At 43.4% G+C, this 15,547-nt stretch overlaps 1 protein-coding gene across 12 annotated transcripts in view; it reads right to left on the reverse strand.

The window, feature by feature from the left end:
- FAM149B1 (family with sequence similarity 149 member B1) overlaps positions 1–15,547 on the reverse strand; it is a 37,811-nt gene that overhangs the window by 20,236 nt on the left and 2,028 nt on the right. For 8 of the 12 annotated variants that reach the window (XR_011559164.1, XR_011559163.1, XM_070752294.1 and 5 more), the window contains exons 2-5: positions 11,586–11,681; positions 10,835–10,955; positions 9,150–9,289; positions 4,729–4,848 (exon numbers count right to left, since the gene is read on the reverse strand). Coding sequence is in view for 10 of the 12 variants with exons in the window: in XM_070752294.1 (XP_070608395.1) it covers positions 4,729–4,848; positions 9,150–9,289; positions 10,835–10,955; positions 11,586–11,681 (477 nt within the window). In the remaining 2 variants the exon portion in view is untranslated. The remainder of the gene's footprint in view (positions 1–4,728; positions 4,849–9,149; positions 9,290–10,834; positions 10,956–11,585; positions 11,682–15,547) is intronic. The other 4 variants (XM_070752296.1, XM_070752300.1, XM_070752303.1 and 1 more) reach the window with 2 other exon arrangements.

The following is a 15,547-nucleotide window of genomic DNA, read 5'->3' on the forward strand; positions in this document are numbered from 1 at the left end:
AAAAACGTGTTAAATTCCTCGGCACTACTCTGCAAGGGCTCCCCAACTCTCCCCTGGTTAAGAAGGGAACGGGTCACCCTAAACAGAGCGGCCGGGCGGGATTCCGCTGATGCAATCAAGGCGGCATGATACGCGCATCTTGCCGCCTTGAGCGCCACTTTGTAAGTCTTAATAAAAGCTCTTACAAGTGTTCAATCGGATTCGGACTTACTCTTCCTCTATCGCTTCTCTAGACGTCTCTTCTGGCGTTTCAACTCCCGGAGCTCCTTGCTGTACCATGGAGCTCTACGGGGTCTAGTGCCGCGGAGAAGTCGCAACAGCGCAATCCGGTTGAGAGCCTCCGCTGCAGCCTTGTTCCATAGATAATGTCCTCTGTAGGTCTTTCTTTTAACTCTTTGAATTCTGCCATGTATAAAATTGTCCACTAGGGGCACGGTTCTAGCTACTGGAATAGTTTTTTTGAATACTTTTTTCACTAGTACACTAATTTGAACATCCCTGATCACAAACAAATGAAAAATGAAATGGAAAAAAAAAGGATTTTGCAGGCTAATCTATCTATAAATTGAAATAAATGCACACAGCCGGGGGGGGCAGGCTTTTCTCAGCAAAATAAACAAATAAGCATTAATTTTTTCATTTCAATTTTCCTTTCATTGTGTTCAGAAATGTTCAAATTAGTATACTAGCAAAAAAGTATTCAAAAAAAACATTCCAGTAGCTAGAACCAATCTTTTTTACTCCGGGTCACACATGACCCGGAGGACTACAAGTGTTCAAAACATTTTTTTCCATTTCATTATGTTCAGAAATGTTCAAATTAGTATGCCAATGCCAAAAATGATCCAAAAATTCTGATTTGGCAGGCTATTCTATCTATAAATTGAAAAAAGTGCACACAGCTGTGGGGGGGGAGGCCCTTTTCTGAACAAAATAAACAAATAAGCATCAATGTTTTCATTTTAATTTTCATATCATTGTGTTCAGAAATGTTCAAATTAGTATTTCAATGCCCAAATGGTCAAAAAAGTAAGATTTTGCAGCCTAATCTAGATGAAAATGAACATAATTTCACAAAAACGGGTGGGGGCGGGGTTTGATGAGTAAAATAAACAAATAAGCATTATTTTTTTCACTTCAATTTTCATTTCATTGTGTTCAGAAATGTTCAAATTAGTATACTAGTGAAAAAAGTATTCAAAAAGACCATTCCAATAGCTAGAACCAACCTTTTTATACTCCGGGTCTAAAAGGACCCGGAAGGTAACATTGGTAACTTTTTTTTGCCCAGCAAAAACTATAACCCCCCCCCCAAAAAAACCCCCACTACCCTTAAAAAGAACCCCTCAAATGAGAAAAAGTCATGGAATTTCAAGTTTCAGATATGCAGGGAAATTTTTTTACAGGGTATCAAACTTCATTTTGGGTCCTTTTAGACCCGAGGAGAATACCAGGGTTAAGAGACCTGAACATGTCAGTTTGAGGTTAGCATTTTTTTATGGAAGTGGTGTATAGCCGAGAAAAGTAGCTCAGGTACGGATACCTTCCTTAAGAAATCTTTCTGTCCAATGACAGGGAACAAAAACCAATAGGAAAAAATGGGTCAGGCACAGGACACAGAAAACATTATCTAAATGGTATGACAGCAACTAATAATCTTTGCAACCTCTCTATCATGTGGCTTGCTTAGTGACCATGCCTCTTAGAGACCGTTTCACTAGCAGTTGGTGCAATCACTAAATGAGGACTGCTTCTACACATAGGCCTACAGCAGTGATGGCACACCTTTTTTTCCTTGTTCCCGAAAGAGTCTGTGTACACGCTATCGCACATGCGTGAGTGCCCAAACCCATAATTCAATGTTTGGGGAGGGTGAAAACAGCTTCCCTCACTCCCTGGAGGCCCTCTGGAGACCAGAAATGGCCTGTTTCCCAACTTCTGGTGGGCCCAGTAGGCTCGTGTTTTGCACTCCCCAGGACCCAAAGGCTTCCCTGGAGCCGAGGGAGGGTAAAACACCCTCCCCCACCCCCTTGGAGGCTCCCTGACAGCCAAAAATCTCCTTTCAGAGCCTCTGTGCAAGGCAAAAATCAGCTGACTGACACACACATGCATGTTGGAGCTGAGCCAGGGTAACGGCTTGAGTGCCAGCAGATATGGCTCCATGTGCCACCTGTGGCATCCGTGCCATAGGTTCGCCATCACTGGCCTACAGTATTAAGAATTCCGTATGACTAAATCCTGAATGGGATAAAAAGAATGGAATCTGTTGATAGTCATCTCACATATAGAAGATCTTCTCCCTTTCTAACTGTACTGGAAAGGGGAAGCTTTGAAGCAGTCATAATACGAAAGTAGGAAAAAACATATGCATAATCAATAAAGAATATATGTAGCTTAGGGTTGAAATGTGGGGTCCTTGGTGCTTTCTGAGCTTGGTTGTTTTCTTACAGATGTTTCGTTATCCAAACTAGGTAACATCATCAATACTAGAAGAAGTGCTGCTTGCTCTGAGTTTATATTCTGGTGGCTTGGCTTGTCAGTGGTCTTAGAAATTCTTTGGTTGACCTGTTTACTGCTGGCTTGTTTGGCCAACTAAAGACCCAAAAGACCCCCCAGTCCCAGAAGAAAAAAGGAGTCATTGAAAACCTACATGTAATGATTGCAACAGCCACTACATAGGACAAACAGGTAGAAGACTGGCAGAATGCATCCCATTAACACTAACTAGCAGTTGGAAGGCAAGATGAAAACTTTTATTTCAATTAGGAAATGTGACCCTCCTAGATCAAGTTAAGTCCAAAAATATTAGGAAATTTCTAGCAGCCTGGCTGTCAACCTTCGCTATGCTGCTGCATTCTTTCGCTTGGTTGTCATAGAGACGGGGTGGGTTAGAGATCAAGGGGGCGTGAGAAGTGTGCAGGAGGAGAGTTAAGTTTCGATTTCCCAGGTGCCAGGAGGAGACCTCTTAGATGGAAAATTCCTGAAGAGTGACGGGAGGGGCAACATGTGCCACCTGATGCATCTGGACAATGGAGATTGGGCGAATGCCCAATAGGGGGTAGAAAGGGTTTTTTTTATATATGTTGCAACGCGTCATTTTCCTCAGACTTTGCTTTTCTTTCGATGCTTCAAGTTCTGATTTTGATAAATTCACTTTTGAACCTTTATAAAAGGACTCTGAGTTTTATTTGTCTGAATTCTGACTGGCAGCGTGACATTAAGCAAAGTCTGCCCTAACAGTCACTCCTGGAGAAGTACTCTACCAGGGACTGGCGAAAATGTCTCAACGTGAAAGTGAGGGAGATTCTTCTGAGGAGGATATTGTCCTCAAAAGCCCTGCTCCTCCGATACTGGAGAAAGAAGGAAGATCAGATCCCGGCAGAGACTTACATAGCCAAAACCTTCAGCTTTACACCACTGCCTTAACCACACATTAAACTCTCTGATACAAGTTGTTTTATCCCCCTGGCCATAAACCGGTAACACCTCTGAGAAAGTCACTGAATCAGTTATTTTACCCAGCTCCACACTTAGACATTGAAAATCTCTTTTTACTACATTAACATTTCTCTGGCACAAATTATTTGTGCCAAGATGCACCACCACATCAACATTATTACCTTTACTCACAGCCTTGACAATGTTTGTAATCTGCCTCCTGTCCCTCCTGTCCCTGCTCATCAGCTTCACCACATCCTTATTCAGTCCCAAATCAACACCTCTAACAGTCGAGTCACCCACAAGAAAATGTGTCCTCTTTTTATTTCTACTAACTGCACTTGATGGATTGGTGACACCATGCACCTCATTTACAACAACTTCTCCTTTGAACATCCCCTCATTCTCCACCTGAGGGGCCTTGCTAATACCTACAACATCCTTACTATTTAAATCTGCAAGAACATTATAGAAATTTGATACAGAGAGACCAAAATTGCGATGTTTTTGCTTGACTGCATGTAATCTTCCAGAACCGACAGTTGTCCACACAGCCCTCCTCCTTGGGGGGCGCTGTGGAAGTGGAGGCTGCACACATGGCTGCATTACAGCACGTGGCTGGGACAATCTTTCCACTTCTGCCTGCAAGCTACAAACTAAGGACTGCAATCTAGAGATCTCGCCATATAAACTAGATGTCCTTATGTACTACGGAACACAACAGCCAAACAAGTGTTACACTGCACCAAGCCAGTCATCTTAACAATGTATTGAAATACAAGTACTTAGCAAGAAAATCAACACCCCCTATTGCTACCAAACTTTGCTGATTTTGGTTTATAGTTATATGATTGCAAATAAACTGCCAATAAAATTGTCCCTTACAGCTTGAACACAAACTGCCAATAAAATTGTCCTTTACAACCAGTAATATCTGCCCCACCTCCTTGAATTCAAAAAATACAAAATGTAAGGAGCACTACCTTTCTCTCCTGTATCTCTGTGATCTGAAAGTGCCAACTGTCAACACTTCTTAAGAATATAGCTTGTACACAGAAGAGATGCATTATTGATACTACAGCTGTTTATACTTAACAAAAAGAACCCTCTGGTTTGCAAAGAAAACTTTTCAAGATAGAAATGGACTGAACGGTTGAATATTCACCTCTTAAAACAAAAATAAGGTTGTAATTTTAAAAAGTTCACTTTATGCTGCAGATGACAAAGGCTTAGTTGGTCAAAAACAATAACTGTAATCCTTGTGAAGAGTTAGTGATCGCAGGCACTTACTCACTAGGATCTTTCTCTTGGGTGGGACTCATGCCTGATGAAGTTAAAGTGCTGCACGCAGAACTAATATACCATCCATAGCCTTCATCAGAGGGCATCATTATTTGTTTTCCCACAATCCTGACATTAAAGAGAAAATTATAAAGTATTAATTGGTTTGAATAAACTTGTTAAATGTGATCTGCTCTTTAAAAAATACACACATATATTAGACCAATCCTAGAATACCATTCAACTGTCTAAAATTTCTTACCTCATATCGGACATTAATACAATTAAGCAAGTTCAGAAGTACTTTACAAGAAAAGTCTTGCATTCTTCTGTCCATAACAAAACACCCTATGCTACAAGGCTTGAAATTCTTGGTTTGGATAGTTTAGAACTGCGATGATTGCGGTCAGACTTAGATATGGAATACAAAATTGTACATAGTAAAGCTTTACCAGTAACTGGCTTTTTTAAAAAAGCTTTAATTGTAAGTGTGTGAATAACCACTCTAAATAAATTCAATTTTTGCAACAGAATTGTCAGTCTGGAATATCTTACCTGCTTCAGTTGTCTCAGTTATTTAAATTTTAATTCTAACTTAATCTCTGTGGTTAACTTCACACATATTTAAGAGAGCGTGCAAATACACTGGCATGCCTATAAATCAGGGCTGTCAATCACAAGTCCCGTGGGCCTGACCCGGCCCATAGGGTACTTAGATCTGGCCTGCGGGCCGCCCTGGAAGCATCAAAGGACCAGCCAGTGAAAACAAAGCTCAGAAGGGCCATAAGCAGTAATCCTGAGCTTCTTTTTCACTGGTAGAGTGTTGTAGAAAGCTGTTGCAGCTGAAAATGGAACTTGGGAGCAATGTTCTCTCTAATTTTTTTTCAGTGTGGGTGGAAAAGTATAATGTCTGAGCGGCACATTTTCATGCCTGAGCATGGATTGGTTGGAAACGCGGTCGTTAAGTGAATCTGGCTTCTCCTCCACCCCGTCTTTGCTTGTGAGATGGTCACAAAAGAGGGTCATGTGACCTCAGGACACAGCAACAGCCATAAATATGAAACGGCGGCCAAGTTTTGATCACACAATTGTGGGGCTGCAAAGGTCGTAAGTGTGAAAAAGGGGCATATGTCACCGTTGTAGGTCGAGGACAACCAGCCTCCCCCCCTAGATGTTTTCTGTGGAGCTTCAAAATGGACACCTGATCTGCTTCTAAAAGAGTGCACTGGTAAGACAGATAATCCTCAACTTCTGTTCTGACCCCAATGGAGGCCAACATTTCTATCTCCTCACTTTACCACCTTTCTTGCCACAGTCGTTAAGTAAATCCCTGCAGTTGATTGTCAGAAGATCCCAAAAGATGTTCACATAACCCTGGGACATTGCCACCATCATAACTGTTGTGATTGGCTCTGGGCCAGCTCCTGCAATTTGGATGAGGCTTTAGGGGAATCCCCGGGATCACAGAGACTTGTTTTATTGCCAGCATACTCTGATAGTGAAGTTGATTCATGGCCAAGGACAGACAGTAGGAGAGAGGAATCAGACGTAGAGATGGGTGCTGCCAGCCCATCAGTCAGTGCTCCAATTAGTCAGAGGAGGATCTACTTGTGGATGCCCGTGTGCACAGGCTCATGGCAAGAAGGGACCAGCTAAATAGGCATCGCCGAAGATAAGGGAGAACACCTGTTTCAGAGGCTAATGTGTTTGGTTAATGTGTTTGGGGGTAAATTACGGGCGTCGGGGAGAATGCGTGTGGGCGTTTATCCATTGGAGAAAGACACTTCACAGTTAAAGAACTCTTGTGTACTTATTGAAGTGGGTGGCTGTGAAGTTTCACAGCTGCCTTATCTGCTCGTTTGTTTTGCCTTTTGCCGCATTTCAGGATTATTTCCGGGTGAGAGAAATTTGGCTCTTTTCAGAGTGTGTGCTCACAAAAACTGTTTGGATAAACTTACTCTTTTTTTCCTCTGTGATGCTGTATGTTTTTGAATTGCATTCCAAACTCACTGGGGGGGCTACTAGTGAAGGGCCCGGCATAACAATAACTATGTGTTGTGGTTGGCTTCAGGCCAGCTCCTTTGGCTGCTGATTTTGACCCAGAGGAGTGGGAGCCGTCTGTTCACAGAAGACCCATCTGGCTGAAGGACAAATCAGACAGTGAACCAGAAGGAGAGGCAGGGAGGGAAATGGAGCAGGAGGGACTGGAGAGACAGAGAGAGGAATGGAGTCAGTCAGATTTCCAGCCAGAGTTTCATCTGACTCAGAAGGGGAAGAATTAATGAACAATCCTATTCTGAATGTTCGTGTAGGAGAATGCTGGGAAGACAAGAGCAGCTGCGCAAACACAGAAACAGATTATAGGTCACAGGTGATAAGAATTAATGCTGCTGCTGCAACCTTGAAAAAGGGGAGAGTTGGAGAGGTTTGTGGGAGTCTATCTTTCAGTTTTGAAGAAAGTTATATTGTGGTTTCAGGTTTGTGGTTTCAAGATTGTCACTACGCACTGTTTTATGTTGTGTGATTTTAAATTGTTAAAAATCAATAAAAAAATATATTTTAAAAAAAAAGGTTTGCTGTGGATTTCTGGACATTCTGACATTTAAGGTGTGAGTTATTCCTGACTGACGTAAGCCTGAAAGGCTTCTGCATTGACTGGAGTAATTAACTCCGACCTACTGAATTCTTAAACTAACATTTCTCTGAAACTCTGTGGTTTGCAGTTTTCTGAATATAAAGGACAACCCTTGTTTTATTTTTACAAGCCTGTGTGTGTGTATTTGATTAATTACTTCGTTTCTCGGTTGCCCGTGGCCAGGCAGAACACTATGGACCAGTTGTCAAGTGTCCAAAGTTTGATCCAATAACCCTTTTATTTTTCTAGCAAAGTCCTTTCTTCCTCCATCCCTCCATTCATTTCATTCTTCCTCCTCCCTCCCTCCCTCGATTTCTCCTTCCTTCCTTCTTTCCTTCCTTGTTCCCTCGATTTCTCTTTCCTTCCTTTCTTCTTTCCTTCCTTCCTTGTTCCCCTCATTTCTCCTTCCTTCCTTCCTTCTTTCTTTCCTTCCTTCCTTGTTCCCTCCATTTCTCTCTTTCCCTTTTCTTTCTTTCTCTCCACTTCTCTCTCTTTTCCCTCTTTCCCCCTCTCTCTCATTGTTTCCCTGCAGGTCTCTCTCATTTCTGTGTACCTCTCCCTCTCTCTCCCCTTCTCTCTCTCATTTGTTTCTCCTCCCTTTTTGCTCTCATTTCTCTCACTTTCATTTGTTTTTTTTCTCTTTCTTCTCTCTCCCTTTTTCTTTCTCTCCCTTCTTTCTCTCATTTGTTTCCCTCTTCTCCCCCCTCTCTCTCACACACAATCTTTCTCTCATTTCTCTCTCCCTTCTCTCTCATTTGCCTCTATTTCTTCTATTTTTCTTTCTTCTTCTTTGGGTGCTTTTTACCATGATTTAAATCAAGAGTCACTTCTCTCTCTTTTTTGTTTCTTTCTTTTTCCTCTCATTCTCTGCCTCCATCATTTTCTCATTTCTCTCTTTTTCTCCCCTTTTTGCTCAATTCTCACTGTCTCCCTTTCATTTGTTTTTCTCTTCCCTCTCCCTCTTTTCCTTCTCTCCCCTTCTCTCTCTCATTTGTTTGTTCTTCCTCTCCCTCCATCATTTTCTCATTTTTCTCTTTCTCCTTTTCTCTCTCTCACATTTCCTCCTCCTCTCATTCCCCCCCCCTCTTTACCTCTTTACCTTGCGCAGCCAGCAGCAGTGTGTAGAAGGCTGCAGCCCCCACGTGGCCCTGGAAAGAAGAGGTGCAGGGAGCCCCCACCCACCATCCCTGGCCTGAAGGGATCGGAGCAATGTCCGCGCTTTTCCCCCCTACACACTGCTGCTGGCTATGCAAGGTAAAGAGCGAATGGAGGATTGGCATGGGTGGGCGTGGTCCAGAGAGCCGGAGAAGCTGGGTGGGGCTCTGGCCCACGGGGGTTTCGCCCCACCCGACAGCTTGATTGCTGGTTGCAGCTGTCGGGTGGAGAGAAACGGCATTGGAAAACACTGCCTGAGAGTGCCTGGGAGTTCATTTTAGCTGACAGAGCACCTGGGCCGCAACAGGCGCCCCTAACACAAGTGATGAGGAGCTGCCGGCGCCCAAGGTCAAACACAACCCTGATGCAGCTTTAATGAAATTGAGTTTGACATCCCTGCTACAGATACTGTCACATTTTGATTTACTTATTTTCTTTGTTTGAATTTGTAATTTTTTTTGACGAACAAAACAAATGAATAAATAAAAATAAGCGCCCCCCCCCCAAAGACACTCAGCAAATATTCAGGGGTTGAAGTAGGGAAAAAAGCAGGCTGCCTGCCATAAAGGACAACACCCAAATAAACAGAGCAGCTCTCTACTACTGTGAAGTACGTAGTAGTAATATATATTTGAGATACCTGAGGTGAGGAAACCTTGACATCCATTGTTCGCATTCCTCCTCTAGGCTAACATATAAACATGGTTTTTGTTCATAAAGGAGCTCATCAATGTGTCTGAATATTTGCTGAACTTGCCGGGTAGCAGCCTTATCAAATTCCTAGAGGAGAAAAAGGCAAAAAGATTAGTTGGGAACATATATGCTATTAATCATGTTCTCAGAAGGTTTTTTTTCAATAGAAAGATAAATTTCATTTTTATAATACTATGCAAAAACACTGATCCAAAAAATGAAATTACTTGCTTAGAAAATCCCAAAGAAAGTCTTTCTGGGGGTATCTAAAACAAAGTCAATTAAAAAATGAGAAAATAAAGCAAGGCATCATAGGCTTAATAGAATCTTCAAGTGTGTTTATTTGTTTATTTAATTTGATTTATAGGCTGCCCCTCTCACGGACTCTGGGTGGCTCACAATAAGAAAAATAAACACATTACACAATAATACAGTATAAAACATTTCAAAATGTATAAAACCCACTATTAAAACAATCATACCTCTTAAATACAAATGGTCGGAGCAAAGCTGACGATTTCCAAGCCTGCCGGGATAGTGTGTTTTTCAGGCTTTTCGAAAGGCAAGGAGAGTGGGGAGAGTGCGAATCTCCAAGGGGAGTTGGTTCCACAGGGTCAGGGCCACAACAGAGAAGGCTCTCCCCCGAGGACCTGCCAGCTGACACAGTTTGGCCAATGGGGCCCGGAGGAGGCTGATTCTGTGCCTTCCTAACCAACCACTAGGATGTATGCGGCAGAAGATAGTCTCGTAAATAATCTGGTCCAATGCCATGTAGGTTTATCAAATTAGAAAAAAATATTTATAAGGAAATAAATTTTTCATACAGTTTCCTTATAAATACTTTTGAAAATTATAATAATTATCAAGGCCATTAAATATTGGCTTTGATTTTTTTAAAAACAGAAATATTTCAAAACTTGTAGAAGCTCTCTTACAAACTCATCCATGAGCCAATTCTTCAAAATCAAAATGTGAAATCATACATAGATTCTATTGACAGTTTAAACTTATTCAATCAAATGTTATACTTCAGTGGTTCTTAACCTGTGGCCCATGGACCCTGGGGGCCATGATATCATTAGAGGTGGTCTGCAAAGGCTTGACAAAATTTAATGATTGAATGTACGAAGACACGAATTCCATTTTGTAGCTCCTAAGATTGTTGGAGGAGCAGGCACAAAAACAACCAGGAATGATTGAAGTCTGGGAAAGAGGCACCTCATTCAATAGCAGTGCAGATTTACCACCAGCCTATCAAGTATTTAGAAGACGAGGGATGGGCATGACCAAGCAAATGACAGCTATTCACTTAAAAGCTAGCCATCAACACACCCTAATCAACATGTAAAAAGCCATATACAAGCACTGTAAATAGCACACACAGAATAGAGCCACTCTACTAGAGAGAAGTTCCCTGAAGAGGGGCTCCAGCACAAGACTAAAAGCTCAAGGGACAAAACCTTTGGTTCCAGTGACCAATCCAGATTGAATCCTGTAACATTATCCTAGGACACATATATCTGCCTATATTCATTGTGATTTAAAGCTTGAGTTAAGTCATAGGGATCTGTGGCCACAAAAGAAAAGGTAGAGAACCACTGCTGTCATTTCAAGTTAAAGGACAATACTCACATCATAGCCCCAAGAAAAAACAGAACTGTCTTCAGTGGAGGTGCCTGTGAAGCTCTGACAAGCAGACCATGAATTTGCATTGTTTGCTTGGTAGTTTGACACTTTCGTAGTTTCAGACTCACTAAAATGCATATTTTGGAGGGAAGAGAAAAAGGGTAAATCAATCTTGAGGGAAAGTAATCTGCATACTGCTGACTTAATTTTTCAAGTGTGTGTGTGTGTGTGTGTGTGTGTGTGTGTGTGTGTGTGTAAAATGTCAGATGCAAAGAGTCAGAATTACTGGTAAGGTTGCAACACATTTTTTTTTCTCCCAAGCCTATACACAAGAATCTGGCCAACTAAAGTTTCTTTCTCCTTCATTATATATATACACACATTTTATCTTTGTAAGTGTCCAAAGTCACCTACAGTGAGTTGGGCAGCCATATAAATTGAATTTTTTAAAAAAGTGTCCGTCATGCTTTTTCTACATAAAGTGTCTATTTAAATTTTATTTGCTTTGTACAACACTCCAGAATGGAGTTGTACAACACTCCAGAATGGTTGTGCTGTATCATCACGGCCAAAAACAGTCACTGATTGTACAGTATGGCTTGTTCCTTTTGATTCTAGCATCATGTCCAAACAGCTATTTAATATAGCTTTTGAACAGAGGTTTAAAGAAGGAAAATAAAAGATGGATATAGGAATGCTTCTTTTATAACTTCTTCTTTCCTAACCATCCACCACAATTAATTATATATCCCAATACCTTGAAATATCTTCTTGACTTTCAGTGGATGGGTAACTGTCATCCAGTAAGTCCGGCAAGGGATGATGTTCTAAGGTATTCTTTGTATGTCCTCGACTAAAAATAAATTAAAATGTCATTTGCTTGGTGACACTGAATTTCTTCAAATCAGTAAAGAGAAAGCATTAAACTCTTTACAAAGTGTATAGTACTCTCATTAACTTCAACAGAAAATTCCTAGTTTATGAGCTACAAACCTTTTGCCAATTCTCTCTCTTTAAAGCACTCTCATCAACCCATTCAACAATAGTTCATGAACCTGAAAAGGTTCACTCCAGCTCTATAGAAAAATCATTCAGCCTATGCCAGTAATGGCAAATCTTTTTTCCTCGGGTGCCGAAAATGTGTACGTGTGTGCTACTGCACACATGCGAGTGCCCACACCCAGAATTCAATGCTTGGGGAGGGCGAAAAAAGCTTTACCCACCCCTCTGGAGGCTGGAAACAGCCTCTTTCCCAACTTCTGGTGGGCCCAGTAGGCTCGTGTTTTGCCCTCCCCAGGCTCCAAAGGCTTCCCTGGAACAAGGGGAAGGTAAAAACACCCTCCCCATCCCTCTAGAGACACTCTGGAAGCCAAAAACGCCCTCCCAGTGCCAGCCAAAAATCAGCTGGCCGACACACACATGAATGTTGGAGCTGAGCTAGGGCAATGTCTTGCGTGCCTGCAGATATGACTCCATGTGCCACCCGTGCCATAGGTTCGCCATCACTGGCCTGTGCAATCCTGACAAGGGAAATTTACTGTAGCCTTACAAGGTTCTAATTTCCCTATTAACTTTTGGTATATTCCCACATTTGTTTTATCCTTAGAATATTTGAAAAAGAAGTCCATGGATGTACTAGTAGAGTGATACCTTGTATTACGAACTTAATTGGTTCCGGGAGGAGGTTCGTAAGGTGAAACGTTTGTAGGACGAAACAATGTTTCCCATAGGAATCAATGGAAAACCGATTAATACGTGCAAGCCCAAAATTTACCCCTTTTTCAAACCAAAGCGCCCATTTTTGCGCTGGTGGGATCCCCTGAAGCTCCCCTCCATGGGAAACCCCAGCTCTGGACTTCCGCGTTTTTGCGATGCTGTAGGGAAATCCCAGGTGGGAAATCCCAGGATCGCAAAAACGGGCGCTCCACTGGCTACGGAAGTCCGGAGGTGAGGTTTCCCAGCGAGGGAATCCTCAACGAAATCGCACCATCACAAAAACACGGAAGTCCTCGAAACCCCACCTCTGGACTACTGTGTTTTTGCGATGGTGTGATTTCGCTGAGGCTTCCCTCTCTGGGAAACCCCACCTCCGGACTTCCGTTGCCAGCGGAGCGCCTGTTTTTGCGATCCTGGCATTCCCCTGAGGCTCCCCTCAATGGGAAACCCCACGTCCTGACTTCTGCGTTTTTGTGATGCTGTAGGGAAATCCCAGGATCACAAAAATGGGCACTCCGCTGGCAACGGAAGTACGGAGGTGGGGTTTCCCAGCGAGGGAAGCCTCAGCGAAATCGCACCATCGCAAAAACACAGAATTCCGGAGGTGGGGTTTCGAGGACTTCCGTGTTTTTGCAATGGTGCGATTTCGCTGAGGCTTCCCTCCTTTCTCCTCTCTTGAGTTCCATGAGGTTTTCCCTCCCGTTTTTGCCCACCCCACTCTGCTCATTTCCCCCACACCTTTCTCCTCTCTAGAGTTCCATGCGTCTTTCCCTTCCGTTTTTGTCCCACCCCCCACTCTGCTCATTTTCCACACCTTTCTCCTGAGTTCCATGAGTCTTTCCTTCCCGTTTTTGTCCCCCCCACTCTGATCATTTCCCCCACACCTTTCTCCTCTCTTGTGTTCCATGAGTCTTTCCCTCCCATTTTTGTCCCCCACCCACTCTGCTCATTTCCCGCACACCTTTCTCCTCTCTTGAGTTCCATGGGTCTTTCCCTCCCATTTTTGCCCCCCCACTCTGCTCATTTCCCCCACACCTTTCTCCTCTCGAGTTCCATGAGTCTTTCCCTTCCGTTTTTGCCCCACCCCCCACTCTGCTCATTTCCCACACCTTTCTCCTGAGTTCCATGAGTCTTTCCCTCCCGTTTTTGTCCCCCCCACTCTGATCATTTCCCCGACACCTTTCTCCTCTCTTGAGTTCCATGGGTCTTTCCCTCCCGTTTTTGCCCACCCCACTCTGCTCATTTCCCCGACACCTTTCTCCTCTCTTGAGTTCCATGGGTCTTTCCCTCCCGTTTTTGCCCATCCCACTCTGCTCATTTCCCCGACACCTTTCTCCTCTCTTGAGTTCCATGGGTCTTTCCCTCCCGTTTTTGCCCATCCCACTCTGCTCATTTCCCCGACACCTTTCTCCTCTCTTGAGTTCCATGGGTCTTTCCCTCCCATTTTTGTCCCCCCCCTGCTCATTTCCCCCACACATTTCTCCTCTCTTGAGTTCCATGAGCCTTTCCTTCCCGTTTTTGCCCACCCCACTCTGCTCATTTCCCTGACACCTTTCTCCTCTCTTGAGTTCCTTGGGTCTTTCCCTCTGGTTTTTGCCCACCCCACCCTGCTCATTTTCCCCACACCTTTCTCCTCTCTTGAGCTCCATGAGTTTTTCCCTCCCGTTTTTGTCCTCCCCACTCTGCTCATTTTCCCCATGCAGTTTGGAAGTGGGGAGTTTGTCACTGGGATTCAAAGCAGTGCTGGCAAAAATGAAGGGAATCCCAGAAAGAGGAGCCTCAGGGAAATCCCAGCAATGCAAGAACGGTGCGCTTTGGCTGGCAAGGGAAGTTCGGAGGCATGGATTCCCAGGGAAATTCCAGCGCTTCGGGGCATCCCAGCAGCGGCTGCTCTGAGGCTCCCCTCTGTAGGGAAATCCCAGGAGGGGAATGCCAGGATCACAAAAACGGGCGCTCTGCTGGAAACTGAAGTCCGGAGGTGGGGTTTCCCAGTGAGGGAAGCCTTAGCGAAATCGCACCATCGCAAAAACACAGAAGTCCGGAGGTAGGGTTTCGATGACTTCCGTGCTTTTGCAATGGTGTGATTTCACTGAGGCTTCCCTCCCTGGGAAACTCCACCTCCGGACTTCTGTTGCCAGTGGAGCGCCCATTTTTGCGATCCTGGGATTCCTCTCCTGGGATTTCCCTATGGAGGGGAGCCTTAGAGCAGCCGCTGCTGGGATGCCCCGAAGCGCTGGAATTTCCCTGGGAATCCACGCCTCCGAACTTCCCTTGCCAACCAAAGTGCCCTATTCTTGCATTGCTGGAATTTCCCTGAAGCTCCTCTTTCTGAGGAAGGGCATCCCAGCGGCAGCGACGGGTTCGTAAGGCAAAAAAGGTTTGTAAGAAGAGGCAACCCCGGGTTCGTATCTCGAAAGGTTCGTATGACGAGGGTTCGTATGACCAGGTAACATTGTACTGTTATATAAATGTATATAATGGAGCTTTATTTCATGCATCTCCTCCCTGAAACATATTTAAAAAAACAAAGATCTGGTTCAAACAAGGTGGAAATTACAGATAATCCTCACTTACAACCAATTGTTTAGCGATCCATTAAAGTTATAACAATACTGGAAAAAAGGGACTTCTGCTTCATTTTCATGTTTATGATTGTTAAAGCATCAGTATAGTCACATGATCAAATCCAGACACTTGGAAACTGGCATGAATTTACGACAGTTGCAGCATAATGGAGTCAAGTTATCAGTATCTTAACCTTCCCAGCTGGCTTCCAATAACACCTGTTACATTTAACACCTGTAATGATTCACTTAACAACTGCAGTGATTCACTTAACATCTGAATAAAATAGCTCGTAAAATGGGGCAAAACTCTATTAACAACTGTCTTGCTTAGCAACAGATATTTTGGGCCTCGTGGTGGTAAGTCAAGGACCACTTGTCTGTACTTGTTTTTTATTTAGCGTGTGAGAATCCAGTTGTTAATCATGGCTGTACAAAC

Source organism: Erythrolamprus reginae, chromosome 5, assembly GCF_031021105.1.
Source record: "Erythrolamprus reginae isolate rEryReg1 chromosome 5, rEryReg1.hap1, whole genome shotgun sequence".
Lineage (NCBI taxonomy): Eukaryota > Metazoa > Chordata > Lepidosauria > Squamata > Dipsadidae > Erythrolamprus > Erythrolamprus reginae.